The sequence below is a fragment of the Chenopodium album genome, chromosome 25 (assembly GCF_948465745.1).
Source record: "Chenopodium album chromosome 25, dcCheAlbu1.1, whole genome shotgun sequence".
In the NCBI taxonomy this organism is placed as follows: Eukaryota; Viridiplantae; Streptophyta; class Magnoliopsida; order Caryophyllales; family Amaranthaceae; genus Chenopodium; species Chenopodium album.
In genome coordinates, this window is record NC_137858.1 from 4,378,744 (window position 1) to 4,396,305 (window position 17,562).

A 17,562-nucleotide genomic window follows, 5' to 3' on the forward strand; every position below is an offset into this window, starting at 1 on the left:
AAAAAAAATTTAAAAATAGTGCAATCTAATAAGCCCGTACAATGAAAAAAATTCTCATTACAAATTTGCAGGTACTATATCTGAATCAGTATGCCAGTATTAGTATAAAAAAATGTGAGTAGTAATTCATAAACTCCACAATGTAATAATTTACACTCCAGCGTTGGTCAGTTGTCACGAGTACATTGATTTACAAATGGCGAATCAACAGAATACACAAAACTTTATAATGATAAGAACATTAAATATGTAACAACACCTTGACTTCACATCTCACAATTTACATAAAATTTACATACAGCAGGAAGAAGCATTCTATCACCTTCTATAGACGAGCCTTATTTTTATTGTATATGTATGATTTTGCAAAATACATGAAAAGAGCCAACCCTAAGGCACTTAGACCAGCAAGCAGCCAATAAAAGTAATCAAGATGTGCATGATTCAAGTTATCCGAAAACCAACTCTCTCCCCCACCTCTACTGGTTGCTTTGTTGATCAATGTAATAAGAAGACTACTTAAAAGGCCTCCTATGCCAAATATACTCAAATACAGTGACAATCCCACACTACGCAATTCGTTAGGGACCTGGTCATAGAAAAATTCTTGCAGGCCAACCAAGGTAAATGCCTCTGAAATTCCAAACAAGGCATATTGTGGAAGCATCCACCAAATACTCATTGGAATTGTAACCTTAGGCAAATCTATCAGCCCATGTTGAGAAGCAATCTCGAGCCTTTTTTTCTCTGTGACAGCAGCAACTAACATAGTAAAGATGGATATAAACAGCCCAATCCCAATCCTCTGCAGCAATGATATGCCTGCAGGCTTTCTGGTCAACTTTCTGGCTATTGGCACGAGAGCACGGTCATAAATGGGAATAAAGACAATAATGCAGATGCCGGAAAAAGACTGCAATGCTGCAGCTGGTATAGCAATATTAGATCCAAGTGATCTATCCAATGTAATGCCTTGTTTGGTGAAGAGAGTCGCGGGCTGTGAGAAGACAATTGCAAACACCAATGTTGTTGCCCATATGGGAAAAAGCCTAAGTACTGCCTTTGCCTCTTCAACCTCACTCTTGCTGCAAGATCGGACACCTACCTCTACAATCTCAGGTGTAAGTAAAGCTTTGTTTAGAAATCTGTACTGTCGTGATCCATCATGAGGTTCGATTTCTTCAAGATCAGCCTCTCCTCTGTCACCAACAACAAGAAGTGCATTTCTATTCCTTGCTGCAGCAACAAACACTCTTCCAATCCTCTTGAATGGACTTTCTCCTTCACTTTTCACTCTATACCGATAAGTCCTAGTTCCAACCAAAAAGATCACTAGAGCAATTACCATGATAATACATGGAATTCCAAACCCAAGACCCCAACTAAGGTTGTCCTGAACATAGCTGAAGACTCCAACACCAAGCAAAGCACCAGTGCAAAGACCAAAATACCACCAATTAAAGAAAGAGCTTTTGGATTTGCTTTCCATGGGATCTTCTTCATCAAACTGATCAGCCCCAAAAGCCTGAACACAAGGCTTGTGCCCAGCTTGCCCAACAGCCACCAAATAAAGGGCAACAAAAAATAGTATTATCTGTGAGTGTCGGGTACATCCAGGAGTGCCCTTGCTATCTGTTTCTTGGTCGAGACAATTAAAAGATGGTAGCATTGCTGATAAAGTCATCAAACCCATCCCCTGAAACCATTCAGATGAGATAAATACTACTATATAAAAAAGGGGAAAAAAAAAAAAAAAAGAAAAAAAGAAAAAAAAATGCACACTTTCTATAAAACTCCGTTCACTTAAAAGTTTACTAATCAATTACCAAATCAAGTCACTCATCAGCTGACATAGTGACACTGTGCAGCTAATTCATGTGATTTACTTTTTTACTATCATCCAAACCAAACCTTTATCAATTAAGCATGCAACACCAAAAAAGAAAATCGCACTTAAAGAATGAGTTGTAAATTTATCAATCATTTTCAGTCTTATTCCTCATAAAAGTATATTCAATTCCCTTTTATTCCTATATAGATCCCTACAATTTTGTTCTGTTTCATAAATTCCCATCAAGATTTAAAGGAAATAAACAAAAATCTCATATTGAAGTATTATAAAACCTCCAAATGTATAACAGAGAAATAAAGTGAGAGAACTAACCAAGATGTAAATGAAAGAGGCAACAATAATAGTATAATATTTTCCAACAAAAGAATCAGCAATAATAGCCCCTAAAATTGGAAGTAACGCAGCTATTCCACCCCAAGCATTGATGCTTGAAGCCGCCATTGCTGTTGACTGCCCCAACTTCCCCGTTAAATAGCTAATCAAGTTTCCTGATATCCCATAAATTGCAATCCTCTCGGCCATCTCCACCCCTTCGAGAACATATTCAGTTATGGGACTATAGTGGCAAAGTGGATACTTGTTTAAATTTAAAAGAAAAGAGAGCTACTTACAAATGATGAAAGAAGCAGATATCCACCGTCCATGTTTAGACCTGACTGCAGGACGTTGCTTGTAGTCAACTGCACCAGGAACAATGTATTGTCCTGGTTGTTGCGTATGTTCTGCCATGAGGAGTGCGCAACGGTGTAAGGGAGATGCTCAGCAGCAGGTGAATAAACAACAATAGTAATAATATTAGAGTTGGAAGTTATCATTTATATTATAAATTTTTAAGCAAAGCACTTCCCAAATGGAAAATCCAAAAACCTGCAAGTGGTCATTGCAGTAAATGCCTCTGTATGTGTAATAGAGAGAGATGATGTTGACTTTGATTTATGATTTTTGTAGATTACGCAATGGCATGTGAGTACAAAACTAAATAGATTTAACAATCCATTTCACACATATTTAGGTAATAGTAAAATAAAAGATTACCTCCTTGACTCTCTCAAGTAAATAAAAGATGTGTGAAAGACCTTTCCTTTCCCTATTATCTGTCAACTAGCATCCAACAGAGTAACAGCTAACAGCAACCATCTACAGTACAAGCTATTTTTGCTGCTTAGGCTCCAAGATGCATGAAATCTTCTACTGCTGAGTGCAAGTGTAGGCGAGTATAGTATGTGAGTGGTGTAAAAGTGTGTATGCATGGTGAAAGATAAAGAAAATCAATCCTGGAGTCCTGGTGCAATAAGAACATCAAGGAATAGAATTATAATTCATAACATTTTCAATTTAAGAAACAAGTATGATTTGCTGATGTTCTCAAAGCAACTACTGGTGCATTTCACTTCAACGTTGCTCACATCTAAATTTACACATGGGTGAAATATAATAGTACAATAAGCTCTAATTTTTTTCTAGGGATTATGAAATAAGTCACCATCGGTTTGCCATTACATTTTTCCCCTTGCTTACTAATTGCATACAACATGAAGTAGCATTCTATTACCTACTATAGACGAGTTTTTTTGTTGTTGTATATGTACGACTTTGCAAAGTAAACAAAAAGACACAAACCTATGCCACTAAGACCAGCAAGCAGCCAATAGAAGTAATCAAGATGTGCACGATTCAAGTTATTCGAAAACCAACTCTCTTTCCCACCTCTACTAGTTGCTTTGTTGATCAGTGTAACAAGAAAGCTACTTAAAAGGCCTCCTAAGCCAAAAATACTCAGATAAAGAGACAATCCTACACACCGCAATTCATTTGGGACTTGGTCGTAAAAAAATTCTTGCAGACCAACCATGGTAAATGCCTCTGAAATACCAAACAAAGCATATTGCGGAAGCAGCCACCAAATACTCATTGGGATCGTCATATCAGGCAAGTCTATCAGTCCATGTTGAGAAGCAGTTTCAAGCCTTTTCTTCTCTATGATGGCGGAAAGTACCATAACAATAATGGAAATGAATAGACCGGTTCCAATTCTCTGAAGCATTGATATGCCTGCAGGATTTCCTGTAATTTTTCTGGCAACTGGCACAATAACGCGATCATAAATTGGGAGAAAGATAACAGTAAAGATGCCTATAAGAGACTGCAATGCGGCTGCTGGTATAGCAAAGTTGGATCCAATTGATCTATTCAACGTTATGCCTTGCTTGGTGAAGAAAGTTGGTGGTTGTGAGAAGACAATTGCAAACATCAATGTTGTTGCCCAGATCGGAAACAGCCTAAGTACTGCCTTTGCCTCTTCAACATTACTTTTGCTGCAAGATTTCCTACTTCTCAATGAAATCTCTTGTGCAAGCAAAGCTTTGTCAAGGAACTTGAATTGTCTAGACCCATCATGAAATTGAGCCTCTTCATTGTCGCCATCCTCAGGAGGTGCAGTATACCAATTCCGGGCTGCTGCAATAAATACTCTTCCAATCCTTGTGAATGGACTTTCCCCTTCGACTTTCATATTGTAGCGATAAGTCATAGTTCCAAGTAGAAATATGACCACAGATATTACCATGATAATACATGGAATCCCAAATCCAAGGCCCCAACTAAGGTTGTCCTGAACATAGCTCAAGACTCCAATGCCTAGCAAACCACCCACACAAACACCAAAATACCACCAATTGAAAAAAGAGCTTTTTGCCTTGCGTTCCCCTGGATCTTCTCCATCAAATTGATCAGCCCCAAAAGCCTGAACACAAGGCTTGTGCCCACCTTGCCCAGCAGCCACCAAATATAGAGCGATAAAGAATATTATAGTCTGCAAATGTGGTGAACATTCCTGGTCACCCACGATGCTTCTTCCTTGGTTGGGACAAGTAAGAGAAGGAAGCATCGCTGACAATGTAAGCAAGCCTAGCCCCTGTTGGCCATCCAAGTGAAATGAGTAGTAAACATAATTAATATACATTGAGAAGAAGAAAAAAATTCTAAATCTAAACTTTCAATTTAAATGAGACCTATAAACTATACTTACAATATCCAATATGAAAATGAATACAATCTTGAACTACTCGTATTAGTCATATATGAGACCAAATTATAAAAACTGAAACAATGTTTCATCACTTCACACTAATTTACTAGAGAAAGCTCAAAAGTTAATATAATCAAACTTCATTGGATGACCCAACTACCGAAAGAAAAACAACATAGATTAGCTCCAACCCCCTCCTTTTCTCACTCAGTCACTTGATAACCGCGCTCAACCAGAATAACTCCACTAACTGACCACACACTGAGGGAAAGGGGGGGTGTTTTATTACCTTTTCGGATTTCCCTCTCCAAATCACACCCAACCAAGTCACTACTACTAACATCAGTACCACTACATCAACAATTCAACATAGTTTAATTTCCCATCATCATCATCATCATCTAAACTAAGTCAATCATCTCAATTCTAAATATTATAGTCAATCGTGCTTTTTCCCCTCAATCTGATCAACCAAACAAGCAAGTTGATCAGATGCAATACAGCTTATAATCACTTTCATAAGATACATTCTTCAATAATTATGAACATAATGCACATCATATTCTCGAGTGTTCAAGTGTGTACTCTGAGCATCAAAACCCCAAACAAGCTAACAATTGAGGTTCTAAACAATTACAAAAATACGAAAAAATAAATCAAAAAGTTAGAATTAAGTAGAACACTAACCAAAATGTAAATGAGGGAAGATACAATAATGGTGTAAAACTTTCCAGCAAAAGAATCAGCAATAACAGCCCCAAAAATTGGAAGCAAAGAAGCTACTCCACTCCAAGCATTAATATTAACAGCCGCCATTGCAGTTGACTGCCCCAATTTCCCAGTCAAAAAACTTATCAAATTTGATGAAATCCCATAAAATGCAATCCTCTCTGCCATCTCCACCCCTTCATCAAAAATCAAATTTCATTCAACCCCACAAAAAAAAATAAAAAATAAAAAAGTGGGGTTATAATTTTGTTTGATATTGTAACTTACAGATGATAAATAAAGCAGAAAACCAACGTCCATGATTAGATCGAACTGCAGGTTGACCCTTGAAATCGACGGAATTGGGGACGGTGTCAGCCATTAGAAGGGGTGAGTGAAGGTTTGAAGTTGAAGTAGCCATTTTTATAGCAAAATACTCAAAGTGATGAGCTGAAATTCCGGAAAATTAATTGGGATTGACAGCAATTTTTTTTTATTTTATAGCAATTGAGTTGAATTGAGAGCAATTTGAAGAAAGAGAAGAGATTCACGTTTCAGTATTTTTTCCAGTTGAAGAAGTGAGTTGGAAACATGTTTGTAATTTGTTATGCCATATTTGGTAAGAATGATTGTTTTGGGAGTATTATTGTTTATTGAATATGTGACCACATTAATGACAAACGAGGAAAAGGACTTCATTATTGAGGCAAATTCGATCCCCACAATGGCACAATGTAACTATGAGAAAATAACGTGTTTGGAAGCTTAAAACTGTTACGAAGAAATATTAAAGACTAGAATAATTGAAAATCGTTAAGACACGCATATCATAATATTTAAAATATCATGATATGATATCTTTATTTTTATATGTAGATGGGGTGGGGTTACTTAGGGCCTGTTCTCTTACGTTGAAATTCAGTTCAGTTCAGCTGAGTTGTTCAGTTCAGCTGAGTTCAGTTCTATTCAGTTCAGCTTCTAATTTCCTTCTCTTATAAAGTATTCAGTTCAGTTCAATTCAGCTGAGTTCAGTTTAGTTCAGTTCAGTTCAGTTCAGCTGAGTTCAGTAAATGAGAATAGGCCCTTATTCAGAATTTAATTATTTAGTGGATACTTGGTTGTTCAAGGACTCAAGAGATATTCCCACACAGATTGCATGTTAATCGACCAAGTAATCTCAAAATAAGTAACCCTACCTTGACCAATTTAGTAACCCCTAAATAAGAAACTCTGACCATATGGTGTGGCCAGCCATACACACACACAAACAAACAAAAAACCACTGAAATTTCATGTATTTCTAGTCACATTTTTTGTCAATTTGCTAAATTGGAAGAGCTTTAAACGAGTGTGTAAAGAATGAAAATGAGCTTCAATTCATGATAGACCCAAATGTATAAAATGTGCATGAGTGCATCATGTACAAAATCAATTAAAGTATACTCATATTGTTTATACTACCTCCGCTTCATTTAACTTGCAACAATTTCCATTTTTGGGTGGTTCAAATTACTTGCAACAAATTTTTTTTTTCCTTATTTGGTAACTTTTGGCCTGTAAAATGACATATATGCCCTTACTTTTTTTCTTAAACACCCTTATTAATTTACAAATCTGATTTTATTAGATTAAACCTCAATCTTAATTAATTAAACTCTCATCCCATTTAACATTCTCTCTCCTCCCCCAACCCCATTTTCATGGTAGCTTCTTGGTGTTACGAGCGGTGGGGGTTGCAGATCGACGTTGTGGGTTTGGTTTCGTGGGTTGCAGATCGGCGGATTTGGTTCGTGGTTTCAGATCGGCGGGTTTGGTTCGTGGGTTCAGACCGCCGGGTTTGATTCGTGGGTATGGTTTCGTGGGTAGATTTCGTTGGTTTCGAGGGTTGGTTTCTTTGGATTCGTGGGCAGATCGGCGTTGTGGGCTGGGTTTGTGGGGTGCTGGGTTCGGTCTGGTGGTGGGTTCGTGGTTGCTGGGTTCGGTCTGGTGGTGGGTTCGTGGTTGCTGGGTTCGGTCTGGTGGTGGATTCGTGGTTGCTGGGTTCGTGGTGGTGGTGGGTCGGCGGGTTGCTGAGATTCGTGGGGTTGCTGTGTTCGGTGGGTGCTGGGTTCGGTGGATTGCTGGGTGCGTGGGGGTGGTGGCGGTAGTGGTGCGTTGCCGGTGTTGGGTTTGGTCTAGGTGGTGGTGGATGGTTTCAGTGATGTTGGGTGGTGGTGGTGGGTGGTTTGGTTGATACTTGGTGGTGTCAGTAGTGGTGGTGGACTAGTGGGTTAATGTTTTAATTTAATTAATATTGTTTTTTTTTTTGTTGGATTAATAGTTAAGCATATACCCTTATTTTTCCACAATCAAGCTTTCAATCTTTTGCCTTGGTTTGCGTAAAGTTGTCCTTTGTTGCGACTAAAATGAACCGGAGGTAGTAATTTGTTGTTAAATGCTTTTATATGATAATGAAGTAGTTGCTTTCGTTCGCCCAACAATGGTTATATTTAAATGGCTATGGCGATTATCCTTGGTTGGTTTATAAATCGGCCGTACCATTTTGGTCTTTCATCAAATGGGCTGGAAAGAAATACAAATTTGACTGCTCGAAGGTAGTCAAGAAAAAAAATCTCTATTAACATTGATATTTTCAATGATAGAGGATGATAGGAAGTTACAAAAATACATATATTACGATATTCGAGTAAGTATAGAAGGGTTTAAATCATCATTCATGTCAAACCCTTTTATTTTTTTTGGTATTCCATCCGGTTCACCCTTTAAGCTAATTCGGATTCAAAGATCAGTTTTGGGTGGATAAGTTCTAGTCCCCTCTTAATAATTACTGTGGAGGATCGAATACAGGTCCTCCCTACCATGTGCAGTCCCAATCACCACTACACCAACAACCAATTGGTATGTCAAAACCTTTTTATGATTAAACTAAACTTGTTACCTTTTATAATAGTGTTGTCAAGGCTAAAGAATGTGGAGTTCACATACTTTAGAGTTGTGATTGAAGGAGAAATACTGGTCGTTACTAATAATCTTTACTGTTGTTTCACACTGTTGTCAATTTTCTTCGTGTCATGTGACTTGAGGCTAATCAAATTGTCTAACAAACAATTTAAATTTGTTCATAACATTTGAAGTATGACACTAGTCAGTAGTCATTACTCACTAATTCCCGTTTAATTGATGTTCGTTAATAGAGGATTTTTTTATTTTTTTTTTTTTGACGGGGTTAATGGATGATTTTCATCCTAATTTCTTAGATTGTTAAGAATTCGTATTGTCTTTTCGTTTTAAAATAGGCGTATCCTTATTACTCTATATTCATACATTTTTCAACAAGTGCATCATTTTTTTTTTCCGCCACTATGCAATGGAAAGGTTCCCTACAGGCTACATTCCCCTCAGGCCTCAGGCAAGAGCCAAGTACAATTTTTTTTTAAAATAAACGAAAAATTCTAAGGGGTGAATTGGTGAAATGACTGAAATCCCATTGCAATATTTAATCAAGAATCAAAAGATCTTTCAAAAAAAAAAAAAAAAAAAAAAAGAATCAAGACAACAAGGGAATGACGAATGAGGGATATTTTTTTTTTTTGAAAACTCGAATGAGGGATCATGATTAGTTGTCTAATACGCATTAGTACACTACACTAGACATTGTACCTTTAAAATTAAATTAATCTTAATCATAATAATTACATGCAATATTTTTTGACCAATTACAAACTTACAACATAGCAATAAAATTAAAAGAGTCCAAATTTACTGCACAATTCTCTGTCTTCTTTTCTCATTCCAAATCATGCAAAAATTGAAATTCTACCTTCCCATTACAGTATACCAATGTCAAAAATCAAAATTAAAAAAAAAAAAAAAAAAAAAAAAAAAGTTAAAATTTACAACAAAATAAAGTCCTAATTAAATTCTAATAAAAACTGAAAATTAATTGAGAAAAGGTCTTCTGGAATCATCAGGAATGTGTTGATGATCATCAAAATCAATATCATCATCATCATCGCCACAATCATAAACAGGAATGACAGATCCAACAAGCCCTAATTGATCTTCCAAATACCTTTGCAACAACATCCACCCTAATTCTCTCTCCTCATCATCTTCATCAACCTCCACTCTCTCTCCTTCCTCACACCGCCGTAATCCGGCGGCATCTCTCCGGCGCCGGCGACGACGAAGGCGGCAGAGACAGAAGTACAGTTGACAGAGACAAATGACGGGAAACGACAGGCAGAGAAGTGGAAGTAAAAGTGGTGAACAAATGGTAAGGAAGATGAATCGGCGACGACAGTTGAGAAAAAGCCATGAAAATGGGGATAATATTGAAGATGATGACGATTGTTGTTGTTGTTGTTGTTGTTGCGGTGGTTGGAAGATTATCGGAAGAGTTTTCAGTGTCATTATTTGATAATCGAGAATTTCTTCTTCATTTTTTTAAAAAAAAAATTAGTTTTGTTTTCTGGTGGAAGAAGGAGAAGAAATAGGAAGGAATAATAATAAAGATTTGGGTGCGGCGGAAGGATGCACATGGTGTGCGAATTGTCGTCATTTTATGCGTAAAGGGGAGCATGTGCGTTGGCATGAATACCACTCTCTTTCTCTTTCTATAATTTCATGTTCGAGTTGGATTCTTAATATGGGTTTGGGACTTTGGATAACGATTTCAGATCTTAGTATGGATTTATTGGGTTTATTTGGTTGTTGACCCTACTTTGGCCCACTTTTTAAAGGGTTTAATGTAGGTCCGTAAGTTTAAATAGATGTAGGGGTTTTTTGATTTACGGAACTGAACTGAATATTTTATGAGAGGAGCAAATTAGGAACTGAAGTGAATATAAGCTGAAGAGAACAAGCCTATACATTTTGTATTGATTAGTGGACTAGTGGTTGTTTGTTTGGATGTAAGAAGTTTTCCTTTGTTATAATCACAAAGTCCCAATTTGGTTTGATGTAAAACATTTTCAATAAAAGTTAAACATGTTTTCAAGGAAAACCACACTTGTAACTTGTAAGATAGTTTTCAATAGTTTGGTTCTTACAAGAAAAGTTAAAGAGAAATTAAAATAGGAATTCAAATGTGGGGCTGAACCGATGAATGTGAGGAAAGTAAAAAGGACAAGAGGGGAAATGTGGCTTTTCTTGTTTTGTGGAGGAAAATATTTTTTATCATCTTGGATGCAATTTTCCACCCCTTTACAAACCAAAAAATGGAAAATAATAGGAAAATCATTTTCAATACAAATAGTTTACATCAAACCAAACATGGCCAATTGAATCCACATTTCTCAGGTTTTCTTTCTAACAAAAAGTTACAAAGTTTTCATTTCTCAACTAATTAAATCCGCAAAAAATAGATTTAGATAAAAATACATAATATGTTGAGCTAAACTTTTTTTTTTTTATTTATTTTTTTTGAAGGGATATGTTGAGCTTAATTTATGTAATCACTTCAAATTTTGCATGGATTATATGAAAATAAAAAATAAAGATTACTTTTTAGTTCTTCTAACTAGGGGATATAAGTTTTTTTTTTTTTACATATTTAATAAAGCCTACCTAAATTCAAGTATTCAATATTTAATCGTGTACCGAAAGTTTGAGACTTTTCATATAGAACCATGAAATTTATTTTTATTGTTTTTACTTACAAGTCACTAGACACCCGATTCGATAACGATCCAAGGGCCTGTTCACATTTACTTAATTTCAGTTCAGTTCAGTTCATCTCCAATCAGTTCAGTTCAGTTCAGTTCAGCTCTTAATTTCCCTCTCTCATAAAATATTCAGTTCAGTTCAGTTTAGTTCAGCTCCAATCAGTTCAGCTCAGTTCAGTTCAGCTCAGTTCAGAAAATGTAAACAGGCCCCAAGTCATGCTCATCCCTACTTCTTGGAATGGTTATTAATTAGTCCGTATTATAGTGGACAATAGCCAAGAAAATTCTCATTGTGATTTAGATTGATTCAATTGGAAGGGCTATTAGATTGGGCTGGGCTACATTTCTGTCCATTACACAGAAGCCCAGAAACTCCATTTCCTCAAATTCTTCTTCCCAAAAACAACAAATAAGGATTGCTTAAAAAATCCCAAAGTTGTGACGTACTTAGCACCTCTCCACCATTATTAGCAACAAAGAGCCCTTAAATACGAGTATTTTCCAGATTTAATCAAGATCAACCCAATATTAACCCACAATTATACACCCAAACTATGATACTATTACTGCCTAATACTATCATCAACCAAATTAATTTTCCGAGAAATTAAAAACAATTAATTCATCATTATTTCTTCTCCAAACTTGGTTGTTGTTCTTCCCCACGAATCAACTCGTCTTTAAGCAGATCCGACCGTTAGCTGAGGTCACATTCTCTCTCCTCTGCAATCATGCCCTCCTCCACCGTCGGATCTATCTCTCTCCTCATCCTCACCGTTGTTTTATTCTCTTCTTCACCCGGTTTTGCCTCCGAATCCGATCACAAGGTACTTGGCTTTCTGGGGTTTAATTGTTTCATCTTTAATGTTGCATTGTTTCGCATTATGGGTTTGATTTGATCGTTTGTTTGATTTTTGTGTTGTTGATTTAGATCTTGTTGATATTGGTTTTGTTGGGAAAAATGAGCTGAATTGTATGATCGTGGGGTTTTTTTGGGTTGATTTAATTTGTTACTGTGAAATTAGTGATGCCCATTATTATAATTAAATCGGGAACAAATTAGTTTGCATTTTCCGATGTAATTTTTCGCCAATTTCGGTGGAAAATGGGGAAATTAATTGGATTTTGCTTGTTAATGTTGGGATAATTGAAGCAAAAGAAGCCAATGTCGGATTATTGGAGTAAAAACAACTGGGTTTCTTCAGTAATTTACGATGCTTTCAATTTTTTTTGCCATGATCCTATAATTTTTTGGCTGGTACTTTAACAATGTATCAGTATTTAGGCAGTTCTCAGCATATTGAAGCAGGTTAAGGATTACAATCTTGTGGTTAGCACCGCCCGTGATGTTTCGAATTTGAAGAAAAGCTGGTGTGATTGGGCAGGGTTGGGTTGGAGAAGTACCATAGTTCATGGGTAATTGGATATGGTTGAGGTTGTTAGAGGATATGAGCATGGCAAACTAGTAAGGATATAAGGATATTTCCTAGCCAATATTTGTTTAAGAGCTAGCCAATAAAAGGTATAAATATAATAAGAGCTGCTAACTTATTTCTCAAGGAAAGATGAAGCTGCATTGGTCCTAAACTGATATGTAAGGCAGAGAGTGGGGCAGTTTCATTCGACGAAACCATTTTGCCTGATATATCTTGCTCATACTCTCATGTGTTGTGTTCTTTCCGACTTTCTAGTATTTTGGAATGTTTACATTAGTTGTTTGGCAACTTGGCAAGTGTGTCAGCCTATGTTACCTGGTTGATTGTGAAAATATAGCTAGTATTATATCATCGACATCTTTCTTAACTTGTCCACAATCTGGATCATGGAGTTCAATGTTTCCTTTATCACACCCCCTCTTTCCCCCCTTCCCATCCGCAGCATTATTTTCTTCATAACCTCATCTAACTGATGTGTCCCCCTTCTTTCCTCTCCAGTCAAGATTTCTGGTGTCCTCTCCTTTATGGTAGAGAACTAGAGACTAATGAGGTTGTGTGAATGACATATACAGTTTGTACCTGTAAGCATGAAGCTTTCTGTCACTTGCTTGATGGCTTCCTTAATGTAAACTCATTTTTTTTTTCTTTTTTGAATTCATATAGTATGAATCAGGTGAACATGTAACTCTTTGGGTGAACAAAGTTGGTCCATACAACAATCCTCAAGAAACTTATAACTACTTCAGCCTACCATTTTGTCGTCCATCTGGGAATTCTGGCCACAGATGGGGTGGCTTGGGTGAGGTTCTTGGTGGAAATGAACTTATTGATAGCCAAATTGATTTCAAGTTTGGAAGTAAGTCCTGATTCTCTGTGCAGATATTATGTCTACTAATGGTTGTTCTGTTCGTTTTTCTATGACTGTATGAATACTGTGAAATACACACTTGATTTTATTTACCTAATACTTAATGATGTTTTTTCATTTTATTTGGCAGAAAGTACTGACAAGACAACCATATGTGAACTTGAGCTTGATACTACCAAAGCCAAACAGTTCAAAGATGCTATTGAAAATTCCTACTGGTTTGAATTCTTTATCGGTATGTCATATATTCATGATACCCTTGAAATCCCCTCACTGTCTTTCAATGACTAGTGACACTTATATGTCGAGCATTATTGAACCAGCCTACTTTTTAAATATGTTTCCCTTGTTCTCATTGATGCACCAATTGTGGCTTTTGATTACTTGACTGATTTTTTGTTTTCCATCTAAACATCCTGGCTGCTCGACAAACTTCAGATGATTTACCACTATGGGGTATGCACTTGCTCTTCCCTGGCTACTGAGGATTGATTTGAAATTTAATTCCTGTTTTATTTCTTTAACTTCTATTTCTGCATCACAGGTTTTGTGGGAGAACTGCATTTTGATAAAAACACTGAGAATGCTAAACATGTTCTGTATACAAACAAAAACTTCGTCATTAAATATAATGGCAATCAGGTGACTCTACTTACCCTTTGTATCTCAGCTCTACGACTTTCCTATATAGACTTTATTGCCATTTATAAATAACTTATGAATATGCTATTTGGCAGATCATTCATGTTAATCTCACTCAGGACGGTGCCAAGCCTGTGGAAGAGGGGAAGGTCTATGACATGACATACACTGTCAAATGGATTCCTACAAATGTTACCTTTGCCAAGCGTTTTGATGTATACCTGGATTATCCCTTCTTTGAGCACCAGGTTTGCACATCTAATCTAACTGAAGTTTGATTATGCTAAATTTTTACTGTTGGCTTGCTGAGTTGAAGAGCCCTGCCTTAGTTGATTTGGGATTCTTTTTTAGTTTCATGTGGCATGTGGTTGAGTTTCTAAATTTAATTTTTGATACCTTTTGCTACTAGTTGGATGCTCTCTTCGTTCTAAAAGAAGTGTCTTATAAGCTTATGTGCATATAAAGGATTTGCTAGTTGTTGGAATTATATACAAGAGTGAAATATTACGGTTATAGTATTATACTATTATGAACTGAAATTTAATAATGTGTTAGTTTTCTGAGTAGTAATACTCAGTGTTTGTGATGCCTTGATGTTCATCATCATTGTGGATGATTATTATAAACTGAAGTACTACTTTGCAAGCATCTCATGGCAGGGATGTCCACCCCCCCTCCCCCTCCCCCTCACAAAAGATAGTCTCATATCCTCTTTTGAGTGGTCTTATCTAACTATTTTTTTTTTTTGGCAGATCCATTGGTTCTCCATTTTCAATTCGTTCATGATGGTTATCTTCTTGACTGGTTTGGTATCTATGATTTTGATGCGTACTCTTAGAAATGATTATGCGAAGTATGCTAGGGAGGATGATGATTTGGAAACCTTGGTGAGACTCTTCCCTTGTTCATTCTATTATTTGCCTGCACTATATTTATATGTATTAGCTGAACTGGATTTATATGATCAGGAAAGGGATGTTAGTGAAGAGTCTGGTTGGAAACTTGTTCATGGAGATGTTTTCCGTTCTCCTCGCAACTTAGCTCTGCTTTCAGCTGTTGTTGGTAATGGGGCCCAGCTGGCAACTTTAGTTCTCCTTGTCATTAATTTGGCAATTATTGGAATGCTGTATATAGGGTATGTATGATAAACTTGATAATCAAAGTCATCTTTAGCGGGAATCATATAATTGCTAGTATGTCTATATCATCTGTTCTGCACCGCTAGATTAATAATTTTAATGACTTATTCTTCTATTGCTTTTACATCAAAAGTGTTGAGATTTTTACTCTGTCCTTGTTTACAAGACTTTTATATCACTACATCTAGTCACACTACTTTCTAAAATCAGCACTATTATCTTTGTTTCAGGAGGGGAGCCATTGTCACAACATTCATTGTTTGTTATGCTTTGACATCATTTATATCAGGCTATGTGAGTGGTGGAATGTACTCTCGTAATGGTGGTATGTACTTAATCAACTGTCAACCTACCTATCCTTTTCAGATTTTAATGTTATTGTTTTAAAAAGTTGATGATGGATATTTTCTGTATTTTCAGGCAAAAGTTGGATCAAGACGATGATTTTGACAGCTTCCCTATTCCCATTTTTGTGCTTTGGGATTGGGTTCATCTTGAACACTATTGCTATATTCTATGGTTCTCTGGCTGCTATTCCCTTCGGGACGATGGTTGTAGTTTTTGTTATTTGGGCTTTTATCTCCTTCCCTCTTGCACTCCTTGGCACCGTTGTTGGAAGAAACTGGAGTGGATCTCCAAACAATCCTTGCCGGGTTAAGACTATCCCTCGACCTATCCCTGAGAAGAAATGGTATCTGACTCCTTCAGTGATATCTCTTATGGGTGGATTGCTTCCCTTTGGGAGCATCTTCATTGAGATGTATTTTGTTTTCACGTCCTTTTGGAATTACAAGGTGCTGCATTCTTTTCACCATTTATTGTCTTGATAATCGCTCCTTTACTTTTGTCCAGCTGGTCATGCTTCTTTTTTTTTATTTTTTTATTTTTTTTAAAAAAAAATCTTTTAAATGTTGTTTTACACTTGCAGGTGTACTATGTTTATGGTTTCATGCTCCTTGTATTTCTGATTCTCATCATCGTGACTGTCTGTGTGACGATTGTGGGAACTTATTTCTTGTTGAATGCTGAAAACTACCACTGGCAATGGACTTCATTCTTTTCTGCCGCGTCCACTGCCATCTATGTCTACCTATATGCAGTTTATTACTATCATGTGAAGACCAAGATGACGGGTTTCTTCCAGATCAGCTTTTATTTTGGTTACACTTTGATGTTCTGCCTTGGGCTAGGAATTCTTTGTGGTAAGTATCTTTAAAAAGACTTTTTCTGTTGATTCATCTCCATGCTCAGTTCCTGAAGATTCTCATGTATCATGGGATTCTACTTGTGAGATACATGATTTTTGTTTGATAATCATAGATCATTATTATTTCACGTATCACACTTTATACTTCTAAAATGGTTCCTGCCACAGCAGGGCAGGGTCTCTGATGGTCATTAAATTCCACCGCAATGCTTCTAGCTTAAATTTGAGGTGTGAATGTGTGATGCTATTTTCTTGTGAAATTAACCTTGTTTACTATCTTTAATATCAGGGGCTGTAGGATTCCTGGGCTCCAACCTTTTTGTACGAAGGATCTACAAAAACATCAAATGCGACTAATTTATGCAGCACTTCTCACATGTTTGTATTGTGCCAACTCTATGGCTGTCACAAACTTGGATAGGGGATTTCTGTTCATTCGATAAATCCCATAGGTCCCAAATACGAGAAAATTGCTTCATCTAGAATTGTGAGAGAGGTTTTTAGGGTAGATATGGCGAAGCTAAGCTTTGTGAGAATATGTAATTTTTGTCTCAGAAGATGCAATTTTTTCACTGTAATTTTAGCTATACTGGAATGAAATAGATCGGATTTGCACAACACCCTACATTCTATTATGTCTTGCAGTGGTCTTTCCTTGTCATTCTCTCACTGATGCATACTAATTTTGAAGAGCTTGTAGCATTATTTGGAGATTTACAAAGAGGAACACTTCATTAAACTTTTTTTTATATATAAATATGGGACCCATTAGAATTATTTAACCCTTGAGATTAGAGTCTTTCATTTATGCTATGATGTTCTTATCTAAAGGCTTGTTTCGTTGACATGTAAAATAATTGAAAAGTAACATTTAATAATGTTTGTAATTTTGCATAACAAATAATTTTCTATGATCAACTTTCCTAAAAAATGGGATAAAATTGCTTAATTGAGCTCTCGTATGTAAGTGAAAATTCCCATGAGAAGGGCAAACAAAACTAACTCAATACGGAGTA

At 36.4% G+C, this 17,562-nt stretch overlaps 2 protein-coding genes across 2 annotated transcripts; one reads left to right on the forward strand and one right to left on the reverse strand.

Annotated features, from left to right (window-relative positions):
- Positions 1 to 325: 325 nt before the first annotated feature.
- On the reverse strand, positions 326 to 6,076 carry LOC145614362 (uncharacterized). The gene is made up of 6 exons (XM_081669410.1): positions 5,877 to 6,076; positions 5,568 to 5,785; positions 3,416 to 4,766; positions 2,464 to 2,532; positions 2,165 to 2,382; positions 326 to 1,696 (listed from the first exon to the last, which is right to left on the reverse strand). Exons 1-6 carry the CDS (start codon positions 6,007 to 6,009, stop codon positions 326 to 328), a joined length of 3,360 nt encoding a protein of 1,119 aa, XP_081525536.1. The 5' UTR covers positions 6,010 to 6,076.
- A 5,628-nt stretch (positions 6,077 to 11,704) lies between these two features.
- On the forward strand, positions 11,705 to 17,166 carry LOC145613135 (transmembrane 9 superfamily member 1). Its single transcript, XM_081668199.1, has 12 exons — positions 11,705 to 12,081; positions 13,354 to 13,546; positions 13,689 to 13,793; positions 13,997 to 14,014; positions 14,103 to 14,200; positions 14,296 to 14,448; positions 14,953 to 15,087; positions 15,169 to 15,335; positions 15,570 to 15,664; positions 15,760 to 16,133; positions 16,268 to 16,541; positions 16,836 to 17,166. Exons 1-12 carry the CDS (start codon positions 11,986 to 11,988, stop codon positions 16,901 to 16,903), a joined length of 1,776 nt encoding a protein of 591 aa, XP_081524325.1. The 5' UTR covers positions 11,705 to 11,985; the 3' UTR covers positions 16,904 to 17,166.
- Positions 17,167 to 17,562: the final 396 nt, after the last annotated feature.

What these genes read in the sequence shown, in the direction of transcription:
- LOC145614362 (XM_081669410.1), bottom strand. Translation starts at nt 6,009, where the DNA reads ATGGCTACTTCAACTTCAAACCTTCACTCACCCCTTCTAATGGCTGAC. An exon ending in CTTCCCTCATTTACATTTTG is followed by an intron (nt 4,767 to 5,567) that starts GTTAGTGTTCTA and finishes GATGGCCAACAG; the next exon opens with GGGCTAGGCTTGCTTACATT. An exon ending in ATCTGCTTCTTTCATCATTT is followed by an intron (nt 2,383 to 2,463) that starts GTAAGTAGCTCT and finishes ATGTTCTCGAAG; the next exon opens with GGGTGGAGATGGCCGAGAGG.
- LOC145613135 (XM_081668199.1), top strand. Translation starts at nt 11,986, where the DNA reads ATGCCCTCCTCCACCGTCGGATCTATCTCTCTCCTCATCCTCACCGTT. An exon ending in CCTCCGAATCCGATCACAAG is followed by an intron (nt 12,082 to 13,353) that starts GTACTTGGCTTT and finishes GAATTCATATAG; the next exon opens with TATGAATCAGGTGAACATGT. An exon ending in ATGATGATTTGGAAACCTTG is followed by an intron (nt 15,088 to 15,168) that starts GTGAGACTCTTC and finishes TTATATGATCAG; the next exon opens with GAAAGGGATGTTAGTGAAGA.